Genomic DNA, 17,111 nt, shown 5'->3' with positions numbered 1-17,111 from the left:
TGGCTATGGTGTTGTGCTGCTGAGCACGAGGTCGCGGGATCGAATCCCGGCCACGGCGGCCCCATTTCGATGGGGGGCGAAATGCGAAAACACCCGTGAACTTAGATTTAGGTGCGCGTTAAAGCACCCCAGGCGGTTGAAATTTCCGGAGTCCTCCCCTACGGCGTGCCTCATAATCAGAAAGTTGTTTCGGCACGTGAAACCCCATAATTTAATTTTAACTTTTAAGCAAAATTACACCTTTTTGTCACAAAACAATAATCGTCAACTGTCTTGTCCGCATTTCCTTTCTTCAACGCGGCGAGTCCGGTACTTCCAAGTCACGAACGGCATGCCCGTTATCAGCATGACAGACCATTCTGGACAAGAAAGTAGCGAGCGCAGCGTTTTCAAGGAAGGAAACGCGAGCAAGACAGATGACGATTATCGTTGTGTGGCAAATACACACCCCAATGGGTGTACCTTTTCTTAAGAGTGTATAGCCATACTTCGGCCTTTCTGTTAGTCGTCTGGGCTTATAATTTGTTTATTGTTCCATATTGTTTTCTTTTCTCTTCTCTCCGCCTCTTGTGTTCTTTCCCTTCTCATGTCATCGCAAACACCTCATCTGAAGTAGCAATGTCAGGGCTGTCGTTGCCAGCTTCCTTTAATCTCACCCGCCGTGGTCGCTCAGTGGCTATGGTGTTAGGCTGCTGAGCACGAGGTCACGGGATCGAATCCTGGCTACGGCGGCCGCTTTCGATGGGGGCGAAATGCGAAAACACCCATGTACTTAGATATAGGTGCACGTTAAAGAACCCCAGGTGGTCAAAATTTCCGGAGTCCCCCACTACGGCGTGCCTCATAATCAGAAAGTGGTTTTGGCACGTAAAACCCCAAATATTATTATTATTATTCCTTTATTCTCTTTCTTTCTCGCCCGAACTGCGTACTCGTTCTCGCGCGCAAGCAGACCGCTTCCAGCCGCCCGAAGGCTTCAGCGAGAACCTGGTGGTGACGGTGCTCAGGACGAGCGAGCCCTACGCCCAGTACGTGGGCTCGTTCGAGCCGCAGGACTGCGCCGACATCTGCCGCGACCGCGAGGACTGCTTCGCCTTCTCGACGTGCCTGGTCAGCAGGCAGTGCGTCGTCGGCACCGAGGCCAGGAAGCCCGCGTTCGAGGAGACGGACTTCCAGGCGGACTGCACCCTGTATACGAGTGAGTATACATTGCATGAGCGGCCAAAAAAAAAAAACTGCGCGCCTCCCAAGCATCGTTTTTTCCGTAACAATCTTACACCACGTGTTGTTGTTCTTCTCCTTCTCCTTCTCCTCCTCCTTCTCCTCCTTCATCTCCTTCATCTTCCCCTCCTTCTCCTCCTTCTCCTCCTCCTTCTGCTCCTTCGTTGTCGTTGTTATTGTTATTGTCGTTGTTGTTGTCGTTGTCGTCGTCATTGTCGTTGTCGTTGTTGTCGTTGTTGTTGTTGTCGTTGTTGTCGTCGTTGTTGTCGTTGTTGTTGTCGTTGTTGTTGTCGTTGTTGTTGTCGTTGTTGTCGTTGTTGTCGTTGTCGTTGTCGTTGTCGTTGTTGTCGTTGTTGTTGTCGTTGTCGTTGTCGTTGTCGTCGTTGTTGTTGTTGTTGTTTATAGTATGGAGATCGAGCAGGCGTGAGTCCGAGTAAGTCGAGGTGAGCACCCGAATATACACTTGTCAATTTCGTTCCACAAAATTAAGTTTCCACTGCGCGGAAAACGTATGCATATAGGTTCCCTTAGTTGGTGAGACCTATGGGAAACGATATTACAAGTGCACTGCCGTGGAAGGCTCGAAGTAATAGGCATTTCTTATTGTGCGAAGCGGCTTGCCTTCGTTGACCTCTTGTCTCTATTCCTCCTTTTCTTCTTCCCTCTTTTTCTATTTGTTAGTCTTTGCTCGTGGTAAAATGTATCTGCTGTTATTTTTGTGTTGATTTTTAAATTATATGACCACCGTTGTCCCTCCGTGGCCGTGGCGTTGAGACGCCGAGCACGAGATGGCGGGTTCGTACCCATTACACGATGATGTCGCAATGCAAGAACGCTCGTGTAGCCGTGCATTGGATGCGGATTAAAGAAACCCGAAATTGTCAAACCCAATTTGTACCCCCATCCCTTCAAAAGCGACTACTTTTGCGAGCTCTTCGTGACACACTCGTACATTTAAATCTTTCAAACTTTTAATCTTCTAAACTATGGGCTTGGTTTATGTGGTGATCGCAACTTTTACGCAATATGTATAATTCTGTCCTGTACTCGGAGTGTATTACAAGTGTTGTGTGTTTTGGCTGTTCAAAACATCGAACTTTATATATGCGTACGTGGACTGAACTAATGCACAGAACTTTGCGACTCCATGTACTGTTGGACTGCATATCTTTTATTGATCCGGTGATCTCCTGAGTGTTATATTTAGTGTCGCTATTCTCCCTTATTGCGCAAATTTGTTTCGTCTGCCAAGTGACAAGGAGTAGCCGGTGCCACCACATAAAGGCGCCAACCTCTCCTAACATTCACTTCAATAAAAAAAAATGGCTGTGGCTTAGCTAAGGTTAAGCCCAGGATGCGAAGCATACTAGCCTTTATTTTAACGCGACAGCGTTAAAGAGCTCGTGTCGCAGAAAAGCCGGTGTCGTCGGCGTCGGCTCAGGCGTGCGGCGCTTGCTCAGGCGCACATTTCGTTGTCGCGCCGAACGCTGCGTTGCTCGACGCTCACCGCGTCCGATGCGGGGCGCGTAGTCACTGCGCCGTAGCAAAGCCACCTAGAAACAGTCTCTGTACCACGCCGCAACCTTCGCTTCTCATTCCAACGAGCAGCTCTGCCTCCAGGAGGCATCTCACCTCGTGAGTGTCTAGCAGAGGCAAGCGCAGCTGCTTATATACCGCCGCGACGCCGCGAGCGACGCCGCGAGTTGGAGCCCCGTTTCTCCTCTGTCGTGACGTCACGGTGTCACGTGGTCAGCCTTGAAGGCGACGCCGCGGGCGACGGCACGAGTTGGAGCCCCGTTTCTCCTCTGTCGTGACGTGACGGTGTCACGTGGTATTGAAGGCGACACCGCCGCGCCTGAGGAGCTGGGTTGAGCTCTAGTAATATGCTTCGCATAAAAAAACTATGGGCTTCTTACGCGGTCCAAGATTCCGTTGCATTTGTCCTTTATAACCATAACGTTATTTGCAGTCGCTTCGGAAGCGATCTGTGTACATTCGTCGATCCCTTCCCTCTGTTGCAGAGACGTACGAGAGCAAGTTCGAAGAGCTGCCCGGCATCTGCTACTCGTCCGCCGCGACCAAGTACGTGCGTGCGACCGTCACCGCGGAATGCGCCGCCGCGTGTCTCAACGAGAAGGAGTTCGTGTGCAAGGCGTTCGACTTCTGCCTGACCCCGCACGAGGGCAAGCCCGCATGCCGCCTACAAGACAGGAGCATCCTCGAGGTCGACACCAGCACCGACGTCGACCGAAGCGGCGCCGAGTCGTGCAGTCACTACACACGTGAGTTCACGGGGTTTTTTTTTTTTTTCAAATGCTTCCGATCGAGACACCGTAGAGCAGTCTTTCTCGAACGTTTCCAGTACGCGTGACCCCCTTTTAGTTATACAAGACTTATCATGACAACCTCCCTCCGTTTTTTTTTGTTTTTTTATAAGCCTTATGAAAATTTACTCTTTACAGCTAAAATGCTAGCCTCTCGGTGGTGGGAATTTTTCGCATTCTTCCGTGAATAAAAAGTTATCATCAGCAATGACTCGTACATCCGTAAGCAAGCAAAAAATGCAATGACTCATACCGTAAGGCACAGTCTTCAAGCGCTCCCCAAAGTGAAACGAACAGTGCGTACATTCACTGAAATCACCCATGCCACAGAGGACAGCACACGTTTCAATAAGGAACAAGCTCAAAACAAGCATCTGAAGCATCAATAAACCATTGCATACGCCCCTCAGCAGTTGTAGTAGTGGTTTTGCAAGAGCTTTGTTGGAAATCCGCTTTCGCAAGGACGGGATGGCGAGTCAATTCTTAAGGCGAAAGCCGTAAGGGGCTCATACCCCCGATGGACTTGACAAAAAAAACTGGGTCGTCCGGTCCAATGGTACGAAAACTATCATCATCAGCAATTGCTCATACCCACCTAAGCAAGCAAAAAATGCAATGGCTCATACTCGTAATGCAGAGGCTACAAACATTCAACAAGGGGAAGCGTACACTGCACACATTCATTGCAATTACGCGTACAGAAAAAAGCCACGTGACCTACTCAATGGCTCATACCCCCGTTAGAAATGGCTCTTACTCGTAATGCAGATGCTACAAGCATTCAACAAGGGGAAGCGTACAGTGCACACATTAATTTCGCATACGACGCACAGAAACGCGGCGTCTAATCGAGTGGTACAGAAAAAAAAACACGTGACCTACTCAATGGCTCATACCCCCGTTAGCAATGGCTCATACCCCCGTAAGGCTGAGGCTACAATGCGCTAGTGCATAAAATCATTAAAATCACCAATACAACACACACAACGGCAAACGTTTCAATCACCTGCTGAGAGGATGCAACGTAAAATCCGAGAGAAACGTCTTTGGCTCGAGTCTGACACCGCTGTGCGAGCGCGCGAAGCCGAAGCTAAGCGTCGAAAACGAGCCGAAAGAAGCCGAACTGCGAAGCAACCACGTGACGATGCGAGACGGCGCATTATACCAAGTGTGCAGCAGGCTTTCGCCTTCACATATTACCGGAGTGTTAACATGCCGCCGGATTTTTTCCATGATGCGGATACATTTACACTTTGACTTACTTAAGAGACATTAACCGCACCAGAACGAGCCACCAAAAATACTTGCTAGTGTTTTTTAACAATGATCTACTTAATCAGGTATCTTAATGAGAAGGGTGTATTTCCTTTCTAGATACAACCGTATCCGCTGAACCCTAATCCTACAGTTTCGGTGAAACAAAGAAAACTGGCTCTATTTGGGGGGCCGCGTTCAGTTTTCTTTGTGGCAACCGAAGGTTTTAGATCGCCGTTTGCATTGCTGTATCACCGTTCATCTTGTGGCCAAAACTGATATTACACTCTGCATAGTAACCGCCATTTTAGGAGTGATATATATGATTATATTACTCTTTCAAGAATACGGCGTTGAAAGAGCATGGGCACCCAGACTGAAATTTGATTTCTGTCCTAGCAAGCAGACTGTACATACAGGATGTCCCAACTGTCACGCACCAAAATTAAAAAATTAGCAAATGCCACGTAGCTGGGAAGAGCCAAAATAATGTCGTTTGCCATCGCTTGGAGATGCTCAGGTAATTTTCGCATACCGCTAACTACAAAACTACTCTTAATTAATCAACTTCTCAAATATTATAATTATATTAAGAGCGTCAATGAGAAAATTGTAGAGCGACATGAAAGACTGTCGATACAGCTCTCTGTTGCTCAATACATGCGACATAAACGTGTTTTTCCGAGCGAATACAAACAAAATTGCCGCGCGGCTGGCCGCTCGAGGCACTTTCTATGTATTCGGGGGGCCTCTCGTTCATTACATTACGAGGGTCTCGAATCCGACAACAGTGATGACTTCAGGTAGCATATGTGGGTTTATTCACCAGTTGCCGTCACCCAAGTAGATCACGTACTCGTGACGCCTGCGGCAAAAAGGGTGTTTCACATCCACCACCAAGGTTCCTAAGTGGTGGTGCTGGCTGACACTCCCAGGGTTGGTTCTAGTTGTAAAGTGTATGGGAAAACGGCGACGCGGTTTATCAATTGGTAAGAGCATCACACGTGTGATGGGAAGACGTGGGTTCGTATCCCACCTGCGGCCAGCTTCTTTTTTTCTAGTTTCATCTACATTTACTTATCATTTCTTAAATTCAACTAGTAAGCACAAATAATTTCCCCTATGATGTCCTTAGCGTCTTTGTTGACTTCCTATGACCAAGCTACAATGTAACTCGTTCGTACGTCAGCGCTTTCAGCTACAAAGCCGCTGCTGCGTTACGCGATTAAATATAAAGACCGGATTGTGCACAAAATGGGACTGCGTGATATTGTGCACTACGTGACGTTGTGTTCCTATTTATGCTACGTATGTGACACTGACAATATGTGGCGCCTTGACAAACTGTGCGACAGCGCCTGCCCAGGTGGTCTTATATCGCTTTTTTTCTTCCGTTTTATTTCTCGTGCTCTTGTTTTCCTTTAACAAGTACAAGGCAGCCAACTGGAGACGTTGTCCTTACTTTCTTTCATCCCTATCTTTCTGTGTTTATCTATCTATCTATGAACCCACCCCTCCATCTACCCATCCATCTACCCATCCATCTACCTACCCATCCATCCATCTACCCATCCATCCATCTACCCATCCATCTACCTACCCATCCATCCATCTACCCATCCATCTACCTACCCATCCATCCATCTACACATCCATCTACCCACCCATCCATCCATCTACCCATCCATCTACCCATTCATCTACCCATCCATCCATCGATCTACCCATCCATCCATCGATCTACCCATCCATCCATCGATCTACCCATCCATCCATCCACCCATCTACCGATCCATCCATCCATCCATCCACCCACCTAACATCTCTCTCTCTCTCTTTCTCTCTCTCTCTCAGCTAAGTTCACTAGTGAGCGCTGGTAACACAACCTCGCGCTGGTACCCCGGTGTCGCAGGCAAGCACATCAGCGACTACCGCAAGGAACGCCGGGTCCGCCTGCTGGGCACCCCACGCACGGTGATCAAGAAGGTGTCCGAGGCCGAGTGCGCGCGCCAGTGTTGGGAAGCGAGCTTCCGCTGCGACAGGTTCGACCACTGCGCAGGCAAGCGGGAGCTGGGAAAGGGCGACTGCCTGCTCTACGACGGCGACAAGGGACCCTACGGGACCGTCATGTCGCCCGTCTGCAACTCCTACAACTACACGGGAAACTGTGAGTGCGCGGAACAATCGACCTATCTTGGCCTCTCCGCGGTGGTAAATTCCTTGCTATGATGTTTAGAATATATTTTTTAAAAAACGCTTCAGCGTGGTTTAGCGAACAAACCTGAATCAAGAGCGAAAAGCAAGGAAAAATCACGGAAGCTAGCCAGACGCACGCCCGGTTTGCTACCCTGCACCGGGAGAAGAGAGGATAAAGGAGCCAAAAGAGAGAGAAAAGGGGAGAGCGAGAGAAAGCACTCATCATGCGCAGACTTGATGGTGCCCAGCTAGTCTATCTATCAGCTAACTTCAAGTGCTGTAGAATGTTATTACAGCTGGCTCTCACGTAGATACAAAAGTACATTTGGGCACCCAGTGTTGTGCGCTGCACAGTTGACTGATTACCAACTATCTTTCCAGCTATCAGCTATCACAAGCTATCTACAACATGCCGACTGTGCTCGTAAAGAGTGCAAACGCCGTTTGAAACGGCCCAAGAATCGACATAACTGTTCCTCAGAAATGTGGGGAAGCTCTTGAAGGAACATCTTCCTAGTTACTGGAGAGGGTGACAAGAGCTTGCCGCATTTGTTAGCAAGAATTGAGCGAGTAGCTTAAGTTGGCGACGGTCGCGTTAAAAGCAAATTGGACCGTAACGTAATAAGGTTCTCGTCAATTTCGGTGGCGATGCGCCTTCTCTCTATCTCTATGCTTCAAAGCTACCTCATTCGAAAGTTTGGTTATGCGAGCACCGACTTCTGTACCCCTGCTATTTTCACGGTAGCGGGCAACAGCAATAACAAGTCATCAGCGAGAAGTAGGAATTTTACCGTCTCGTTCTCATCTCTCTATCTGTCTTTGCTTCATCATGGTTTTAGTGAGATTAGCCAATTAATTATCAAAACTCTAGAAACGTATGTAACTGCGAATTATAATCATTACGATTTCTGTTTCATGTAAAAAAAAGCCAAATTACGGCTAAACAACAAGACACTTCCGAGTCTCCTAATTTTAACGTGGATTTTCTGTTCACTAACCTCCATGTTCTTTTTCTCTAGACAATGCCCCGGTAGCAAGAGCACCTGAGGCACTCCACAGCAATGGTACGTATATGACATGGGTGCGCTTACCGCCATAGATTTAATATAAACAACTCTAGAGACAAAGCTCCCCATAGCAGCCATGGATTGGAGTCGGCAAACACAAGGGCGCCGCCATGTTGCTACTCCGTGCAGGCGCGCGCAGGCGCAGACGATGAAACGAGGTTCAGACGAGCGGCCCGCGGTGTGGTGGCGCCATCTAGTTCAAGCGCCTGCAAACTCTCACTTTAACTAGCCGTAAAATTTACATCAAACTTTTCTAAATAGCCATCCGATCCTTCTGAAAAATATACGGACTGAACTTTACACGCTCTTCTTACGTACGTGCTACTTGGTAGTGCTTGTTTATGCGTAACATTTTGAATGTTTCTAGCGTTACAAAAACGAGTCGTAGCAATATGGCGGCGCCTGAGCGGCTGCCACATTTTTCGTTCGGCTTTTCATCTGGAGTTTAGTATACTAACTCTATTGTTTACCACACTTTCTAAGTGAGTCACGTAGTATCCCAGTTATCGCGCCTCGGGCTAATCCACTCGCACTTCGTCCTTTAACTAGTACCTCCTGCGCACGAAGCCTTTTTCGACTTTTCTGCAAGGCACATTAGTCTCAGCGAAGTAACTGCGCATGCTGTGTGTGCGTTATGCGTCTGCCGCGTATCCCGTGTGTGTGTCATTTCATTTATAGCCGCATTCACGTGGAGTGGCATATGATAGATGTGCCACCACCTCTCCAACTTTTTCACTTTCACAAACCTCTCCACTTTTCAATAACGATGTCCCCCTCTTTCTTAGTGCAACGTCCACGGCTCACTAAACATAGTTTTCACTGACGCCATCGTGGCCGCCATATTGGGGTACTAATATGTCGACAAGCTGCGCAAACAAGAAAAGTAACGGCACGATAACAGAACACGCGCGCCTTGCACAGAGTTTCGAATTGATGACAGTGACAATTTAGTGAAAATCAGTCACGGTTTAAAAAAAGCAATGCGATTTCCTGGGAGCTGATATGGTTCATTGACGCCATTGCCGCCGCCACGTTTGAGTACTCGCATAGAGTTTCATACAATAATTAATTATCACATTATTATTATTATTATTATTATTATTATTATTATTATTATTATTATTATTATTATTATTATTATTATTATTATTATAAACTTTGTCCTTCCAGCTTCAAACGGCTTCGTGACTTCGTAAAGCGGTGATTTTCAACGAAGTACTGCGTCACAAATACTTAAAGGTTTTTAAGATTTTCTGACGAGCGGATTCGAACACAGGACCACTAGCACAGAAGCCGATATTGAAGTGATTACGCGACGGACGCACGCGTCGACAAGCCGCATAGAACGCACTCATGAATTTCTTTCATTTCTCGCGGGTGAACTAGCGCGTTGAGGCGCTTGGCGCGTTTCGATTTGATTACATCTGCCGGCTCGACCGCTGTTATGATAGTAGGAAGCAACTTAAAAAAACAGCAGCTGGCGGCCAAGGCACACGGACTGCGCGGGATTGTGTTACTCCGCCAGCCAATCAAATAAGTCAATACAATCGTCCTCATGCGACCTTTTCAAAATGGCGTCGTACTTGATACCTCCGGAGCGTCTGCTGTTCTTGAGTCTTTTCATCGGCAGAAGCGATGAGGTGTGCAACAGACATAGATAAACTGTTTGGAGTCTGAGAATTTCACTCTTCAAAAGTTCGCGGTAGAACTCATTTCACTGCTGGGCCCGTTTTACTCATGAAGCTTCACTACCAACAGAAGTGAAACTTGACAATAGGTTGCAGCGAAGCAAGCGTTTTATTTCGGTTCAATAAAGAATTAAGTTTTCACGGTTTCACTATAATAGACGAGTGAAAACGTATAAAATTACGCGCTTATAATTTTATTTTTGTGGTTCCCGCCTTACTTAGGTAACAGGGAAAGTTTGAAGTACGAACTATTTGTAGCCTCGCGGAGGAACAGTGGTTGGCGATTATGAAGACGTGGGCGGGGCTTCACTGCAGACTTAAGTTGTATCCGACTAGAGTAGCACATTGTGCATGTCCGAAGAGTCTTCTGCACTTGGAAAAGTACAGACTGACCTGACATTTGGATACTGAAGGCAGGTAAAGCGTAATGAACAAAGCCACATCTGAATCCACAAGCACGAAGATCAGACAAATCCATGTGTGCTACCCATCACTCCCATAGTGGTTGAACGATTGCAGCGCCAGAGTTCCCTCTAGTGACCATTGTAGAAAACTCTATGGCTACTAGCACGGTGAAAAAATGGTGTTATTCACGTCAGGTGAAAGCCATCTATACGATCGTTACCTTCGCCAGCAAAGGTGCACATGGTCACGTGTGCACCGTGTTTTCCCAGGTGACCGCTTTTCACCGGCTAACGCAACAGTACCATGACGCCGCACGTTACCATAATACGTCACCATCAAATATTTTCGCGTGCTTGGACCGTTATTAGAATTTCTAGAATGCCACTAGACATGGGGCCTCCGGTTCATTTTGAAACGCAATGTAACTGTTGTTTATTAATGAAATATTCCCCTGGAGCCGAATAGATGCCATCCAAATATTATGACGTCACACATGGTTAGCGCGGAAACTCCGATCTTGTCTTTCTTTCGCGCGTCTTGTCTCGCTTACCAACAGTCTGATCGCGGCAAGCGGTGACGTTACTGGTATTCCATAGCTGTAATTTACAAATACAGCTAGATTAGCTAAGTTAACAACTTCTCTTTTGAAGGGACCGCTAAAGGAAAATGTTAAGTAGAGTATAGATGGAAAAGTTAGACTCCTGTAATAACGCATCCGTCTTTGGTATTGAGAACAGAGCTTGTCGTAGGCAATGGCGCCAACGGAAAATCAGAGTGGCGCCACCTGTTGTAGACTATATGGTACCTCTTTTGTGACGTCACCACAGGCTGATTCTCTGAGAGCGCCATAGACGGAGATCACGCGAGATTACGTCAACTCTTCCTCTTTTTTCTTTCTCTTACGGTACGGGCGGTTCGAATTGGGGAGCAGCAGCGTGGGACCTCGGAGGCAATTTTCTACGCAACAAAGTAACATACTGGCACATAGGAAACGATGACATATATTCGCACACAGAAAATGATGATAGGCTTCTAGACCAAGAATCTAGCGATCTAGCTCGATTTGATATTTTCCTCTCGTGTCTCCCTCGATGTTCAAGAGACCGCTGAGCATCGAGCTTATTCTCGCACCAGCTATTCATGGTTGCGTAGCGTTACATCGTCAGCTCCACCCGGGCTGCGTCCAGGTTGGAACACAAACTTTTGTTTGCGCAGTTACTAAACAGACAAAAAACCAAGCCACAACCCCAGGTGGCCCAAATAATTGGGAGCCGCTGCTCCGGTGCTGTGGCATCTCTCGTTGCCCCTGTATTGATTTGCACTATAAATCCGATTGACGACGAATCGACAGATCAATCAATTCCTTGTCTTTGCTTTCTTGCAGCGAAGGCCGCCGGCCTGTCTTTCTTCATGATTTTCGTGGGCATCGGCATCGTTGTGGCAGCGCTGTTCGCCTACGGCTTCTACAAGAGCAGACGGGCCACCACCAGCCAAGAAGAATGAGAAGAGAAAAAAAAACTCGCGAAAAAGCAATCACAAATGAATATTTATTTTTACCAAAACCCGGCCTCTTCCTACCAACATCCTACCTGCACCCGAGTGTTCGCTTCGGGTCCAGTGGCTGCTTCTTCTATCTTGACACGTATTTCACGCACGACGGCTGCAGGTGTCGTCGCAATCGGAAACGTACACGAGTACAGTCGCGATCAATTTGAAGGTGATCGCGCGAGCATCGACCGGCGGGCCTTCCAAGCAGCATAGCGGCCGATTTCGGAACGGCGAAGATAAAAGTTGCGCTGCCTTCTTCCCCTATTATGCTCTTCCAGGCTGCTACCATCACCCCCAAGACCAACCCGCCACATTTTTGTGTCTGTTTCCCTTTCATGGCAATGATCTGTGTGCGTTGCTTCCTCATGCATATCTTGGCTAACGATCACGCCTCCGTGCAAAAGCTCATTACGCAATCGAAAAATAATTCGCAGGTTATGCCGTGAACGGTGACGGGAGTGACAGCTTGTCAGGGAACACCAAAAGAGAGAGAGAGGGGGGAGCTATCTGATGTTTCCCTCTCGGCCGACGGCGATGACGTAACGTGGCGCCGCTCCTAGTTTTGGTCGCCGCTCGAGCGATCACCTTCAAATTGATCGCGACTGTACCCCCGTGAGCGAATGTCACAGGCACAAAAGGTCCGGCGAAAAAAGAAATAATTTCGTCGTAATTATTGGCTATACTAAGCATTTGCAAATGTGCTGCTGTATTCGCAACGTCAAGCTCGCACTGCAGTCCTCACTACCAAATTATTCGTCGCCGCATACCACATTATTTATTTATTTATCGAGACCCTTTGTCCGTACGCCTTTTGCGCCCTTCGGAGAGAGGAGAAATTTATTATTAAGATGGCAGAGAGCTCGAAGTGAGCTTTGCTACTCTGTGTAGTGATAAAGGCAAGGGAAGAGGTTTACCAGTCTATTAATTCACGCCTTGCGTCTACTTCTCTCATTCTACTAGGTGGTGCGTGATGGAGAGCATGCGCACGCCCCAATTTATCAGTAAGGTGTTGGCTTAAATTAAAAATTATTGGGTTTTACGTGCCAAAACCACTTTCTGATTATGAGGCACGCCGTAGTGGAGGACTCCGGAAATCTCGACCACCTGGGCTTCTTTAACGTGCACCTAAACCTAAGTACACGGGTGTTTTCGCATTTCGCCCCCATCGAAATGCGGCCGCCGTCACCGGGATTCGATCCCGCGACCTCGTGCTCAGCAGCCCAACACCATAGCCACTGAGCAACCGCGGCGGGTAAGGTGTTGGCTTGGGCTACAGATTGTTAAAAGCGCCCATGACGCGGAGCCTGTCATGTCTTTTGCGGGTGCAGAATGAGACCTTCCCTTGCCAATAAGCGTGCGTGCGTTTTCTACGCAAGTCCGTTCTTTCTGCGCTGTTATCAAGATGTAACAGATTTATGGCCGACCGAAAGTGGATGTACTGAAGCGGAAAGTTGGGCGAGTTGGGTACACAATAATGGTAACAGCGCGAAGAAAACGACGACGGAGAAAAAGGGCCATGTGATCGGCTATAGTCGTGTCACTTACACTCCTGAAGTGTGTTTCAGTAAACATAGTTGCGAGTCAGCGCTCGTCCTGTGTCCTTTCACTCGGTCGTCGTCTTGATCGCGCCGTTACCATTGTGAACGAAAATGGACGGTCGCATGCTCAGTCGTATGTCACGAACGTTCGGAAAATATAATAATATAATATATGGGGTTTTACGTGCCAAAACCACTTTCTGATTATGAGGCACGCCGTAGTGGGGGACTCCGGAAATTTTGACCACCTGGGGTTCTTTAACGTGCACCTAAATCTAAGTACACGGGTGTTTTCGCATTTCGCCCCCATCGAAATGCGGCCGCCGTGGCCGGGATTCGATCCCGCGACCTCGTGCTCAGCAGCCTAACACCATAGCCACTGAGCAACCACGGCGGGTTGTTCGGAAAAACCGAACGCAATGCTACGTTCATCGGCGTTTCGCGCCGGTATAGCTTCGCTTGTCGCGAACGCCGAAAAGTGCACTGACAGGTCCGTCACGATTGTCAAATAACGTGCCGCGCTGGTAAGTGTAAAGCTGTATACGAAAGTCAGCCTGTCGGTCAAGTAGAATACATCTAAATCCACTATTATATCACAACGAAAAGAACGGCTTCGCTCGCAACCGTACACGGAACAAGACGCAAGACACGCTTCACCTTAGCACCACACGGACGCGGCATGAACCGACAAAATCCGTAAACGTGTAACTAAACGCAAAAGACACCGCACGCACAAATCATCCGTGGTTTACGGCATGCTTAAAATAGTTAAGGGAATCCTCACATATTTCGTCGAACGGCCAACGAAGACAGCGTAGCGATGAGGGTGACGGGGCTAGCAGGATGTCGACACGCGGAACAGAGTCGGCGATGTGGCACGGCGGTTCTGCTGCGGCAGCTGGAAGCACGGCCTGGAACCTTCCAGAAAAAAGTTTCCCACGCGTTGCACCGTTTCGACTTCGACCGCGTTCGACGTTCACGCCGACGAACTTCACCGCGAGCGGTGCATGGCGACCAGCTGCAGCTACAGAGCCGTACTTCTGGTACGATTCAACTCGTTATCGGCGCCCTTCGCCATTGGCTGCGATGATGGCGCGCCAACGTGAGCACTGGGATCGACCGCTCCGAAGCGGCAGGTGATAAAAAAATATGGAGAGCGAAGCAGACGGCAACAAAGCGCGAGTGAAACCACGGAACAAGACGACGCTGTCCAAGAAATGGCGGTCATGACGTACGTCGTCGGTCGCTTCCGGCAACTACAGTAGGGGAAGAGCGTGGCCTCCGAGGTCGACGCGGATGCGAAGAGCGACGTCACCAGTTCTGAGAGAAGTTGGCACCCCTACGGGACTTTATTTTGTCCCCAAACAATAACCATCTCATGAATACCTTTCCCGGCACTTCCACGGTAAGGACATCATGCGCGTTAATAGCGTGGCATAGCATTCTTGACAGAAAATTAGCAAGCGCAGAGTTTTCGAGAAAGGTAACGCAACAGGTGGTGTCCCAAACCCGACGTCTGTGACCGGTTTCCGGCTCCCAAAATCGCTTCCGCCGCGTTCAACCAGAAAAAGCATAGCCTTTAAGATCCGCGTCTGAAATCCACAGGGCGCCACTGTATGGGGTGTGGGTTTGGACACCACCTATTCAGCAAGACAGGTGAAGACTATTGTTTGGGGATAGGTTCCGCCCCCTCCCCTCCAATGCTGCAAACTTATTTTAGAATGTTCTTATGGTGATGAGGACGATGACAACGATGATATCGTTGATTAAGAGGCCTCTGAAAATAATCAAACACGGCACTCACCCGGCTCAGCATCTGTTTATTAATAAACTCGTTCAGCGTGTACACAATTTGCGCGGTAAATGTGCAGATGCATACGCAGGAATGTTAAACATGGATTCGCGTAAATTTCGGTCGGTGTGTGATTTGCTTCGTGAGTTCGATACAGAGCACAATAGCACGCGTATAGTAAGTGTAACCGACTTGCTGCATGGCTCTTTGTCCACGAACTACCAGCCGGTTCGCGTAGTTTAGGAAGTACATATCATGTTTGCTGTACGTAACATAGTAGTATATTGTTTAACACGAGCGCAATTACTAAGAGACAATGATTACTCCTTGCCGAGTTAGTACTGCAAACTGCCAGTACAGAAACTTCGAAAAAAAGAAACAAATCCAAGTACCATGAAACGATGACTAGATGGTGGAGAAAAACGTCAGCTACAAACTTCATTCATTGATCGAACTTCAACAAACCTACCGCTTTATAAAGTAACACGAGAAACTGCAGCCTAACACAGCATATGAGGTCTGTGCCGTTCCCAACACCCTGTCCTAGCCATCGTTTAAAAAAAAAGCGAAAGAAAAATAAACAAATTGAACTCTTTGAGGAGCAAGTGTACAGAGCAACACATGGCTCAAACCAGCACCTTCGTTTAACCTAAGTCATCGCACTACGGAGTCCCGTTCGACCTAAGTGCTTCCATCTTTGTTCTTGGCAGCCGGAATACGTTACACCCAAGAAACGCTTCCTGCGACCTGCCAAAAAAAAAAAGCGGCGCGCATTTTAACGCTCGCGTTACAGACAGCTTGTGCACGATGGCACTGGCCCACCTGCGTCTTACAATGTGATGGATGCCTGATTTTCGTTGCGCCATCGACTCGACTTCGCCGAGTAGCATGAGCCTTTCAGAGGCGTGTCACCTGCGCTTCATCGGAATCAAGGCTCCAGATGGAGAGGGTCTCGGGCGTGGAAATGTCTACGGGCGCAGGACTACCAGGCGGGCTACCGGGGTTCTTCCTGTGCTGTTTTTGCCGCTGCTGTCGCTTTTGCTGTGGCTGTTGCTGTGGCTGTTGCTGTTGCTGTGGCTGTTGCTGTGGCTGTTGCTGTGGCTGTGGCTGCTGCTGTGGCTGCTGCTGTGGCTGTTGCTGTGGCTGTGGCTGCTGCTGTGGCTGCTGCTGTGGCTGCTGCTGTGGCTGCTGCTGTGGCTGTTGCTGTGGCTGTTGCTGTTGCAGTTGCTGTTGCTTCTCTAGCTGTTCTTGCTTTTGCTTCTCTTCCCGCTGCTTCTCACTATAGTAGGCCTCCAGCAGCACGTACAGCTTCTTCGCGACAATTTCCGCCATGTTGGTCAAAGCATCTTCCTGAAAGTGTAGAAACGGAAGGAGGTTGTGATCCAAAGGTTACACTACCATGTTTATGTGCAAGTTCGTGTGGCGCAGACTTGTGTTACACAAAAAGGCGTGCGTGATCCTTTCCTGTGTGATGGAAGGATTGTCCCAAATACAGTCGAACGCCATCGTAACGAAGTTCTCGGGGCCTCCGAAATCATTCGCTATACAGAGTAATTCGTTGTAAAGGTCGCGCAGCGTACAGCTCACGATAGAACCTGGACAGAAGTATTCCTTCGATGTGCAGGCCAATTTCGTTGTAAAAGCGTGTTCATTGTACAGAGGCGCTCGACTGTAGCAGAGCGTTCGTCCAATGCCGATGACCACAGTGGCGCTACCTGTGTGCTTGACACTGGACGAACAAGGGAGTGGCTCAGCCTGGAGCCAACGCTTCGACAGAGGGAGACTTTCTTCAGGAGAACGATAGATGTAGCCCTGATGAAGACAAAGTCTGCCTTGTCGAGACGCTGGATCGGGCCTGAAGCAGCGCTTGCTTTCTCCGCCTGTCGATCACTCCTAATCTCCATCTTTCCTGCGAACTTCCGTCTTGATTGTTTGCTTGCGACGTGCTCATGTGCGTATAGTGCTTCTTGCCAGTTTATTCACGTTTTCCCTCTCTACATTCTAACCCGACTCGTGTATTTGGGATTCCAAGATGTCATACTTCCTATTTCATTGCAATAAAGGAAATGTATAACCCC

The 17,111-nt window shown here is 48.4% G+C and overlaps 3 protein-coding genes across 4 annotated transcripts in view; 1 reads left to right on the top strand and 2 right to left on the bottom strand.

The window, feature by feature from the left end:
- Nucleotides 1-11,717, top strand: part of LOC135896506 (uncharacterized) — a 56,862-nt gene extending 45,145 nt beyond the window's left edge. The window contains exons 20-24 of the mRNA XM_065424932.1: nt 953-1,198; nt 3,243-3,503; nt 6,712-6,966; nt 8,015-8,059; nt 11,540-11,717. Coding sequence (XP_065281004.1) covers nt 953-1,198; nt 3,243-3,503; nt 6,712-6,966; nt 8,015-8,059; nt 11,540-11,658 — 926 coding nt within the window. The 3' untranslated portion in view covers nt 11,659-11,717. The remainder of the gene's footprint in view (nt 1-952; nt 1,199-3,242; nt 3,504-6,711; nt 6,967-8,014; nt 8,060-11,539) is intronic.
- The window catches only part of LOC135896507 (ionotropic receptor 93a-like), a 203,558-nt gene extending 189,267 nt beyond the window's left edge, over nt 1-14,291 (bottom strand). The window contains exon 1 of the mRNA XM_065424933.1: nt 14,026-14,291. The gene's annotated coding sequence lies outside the window, so the exon portion shown is untranslated. The remainder of the gene's footprint in view (nt 1-14,025) is intronic.
- Nucleotides 14,292-15,051: 760 nt separating this feature from the next.
- The window catches only part of LOC135896474 (uncharacterized), a 21,365-nt gene continuing 19,305 nt past the window's right edge, over nt 15,052-17,111 (bottom strand). For both annotated transcript variants that reach the window (XM_070540175.1, XM_065424872.2), the window contains exon 8: nt 15,052-16,383. In XM_070540175.1, the coding sequence (XP_070396276.1) occupies nt 15,931-16,383 (453 nt within the window). In that variant the 3' untranslated portion in view covers nt 15,052-15,930. The remainder of the gene's footprint in view (nt 16,384-17,111) is intronic.

Source organism: Dermacentor albipictus, chromosome 6, assembly GCF_038994185.2.
Source record: "Dermacentor albipictus isolate Rhodes 1998 colony chromosome 6, USDA_Dalb.pri_finalv2, whole genome shotgun sequence".
Lineage (NCBI taxonomy): Eukaryota > Metazoa > Arthropoda > Arachnida > Ixodida > Ixodidae > Dermacentor > Dermacentor albipictus.
This window is presented reverse-complemented; position numbering and strand designations above follow the sequence as displayed.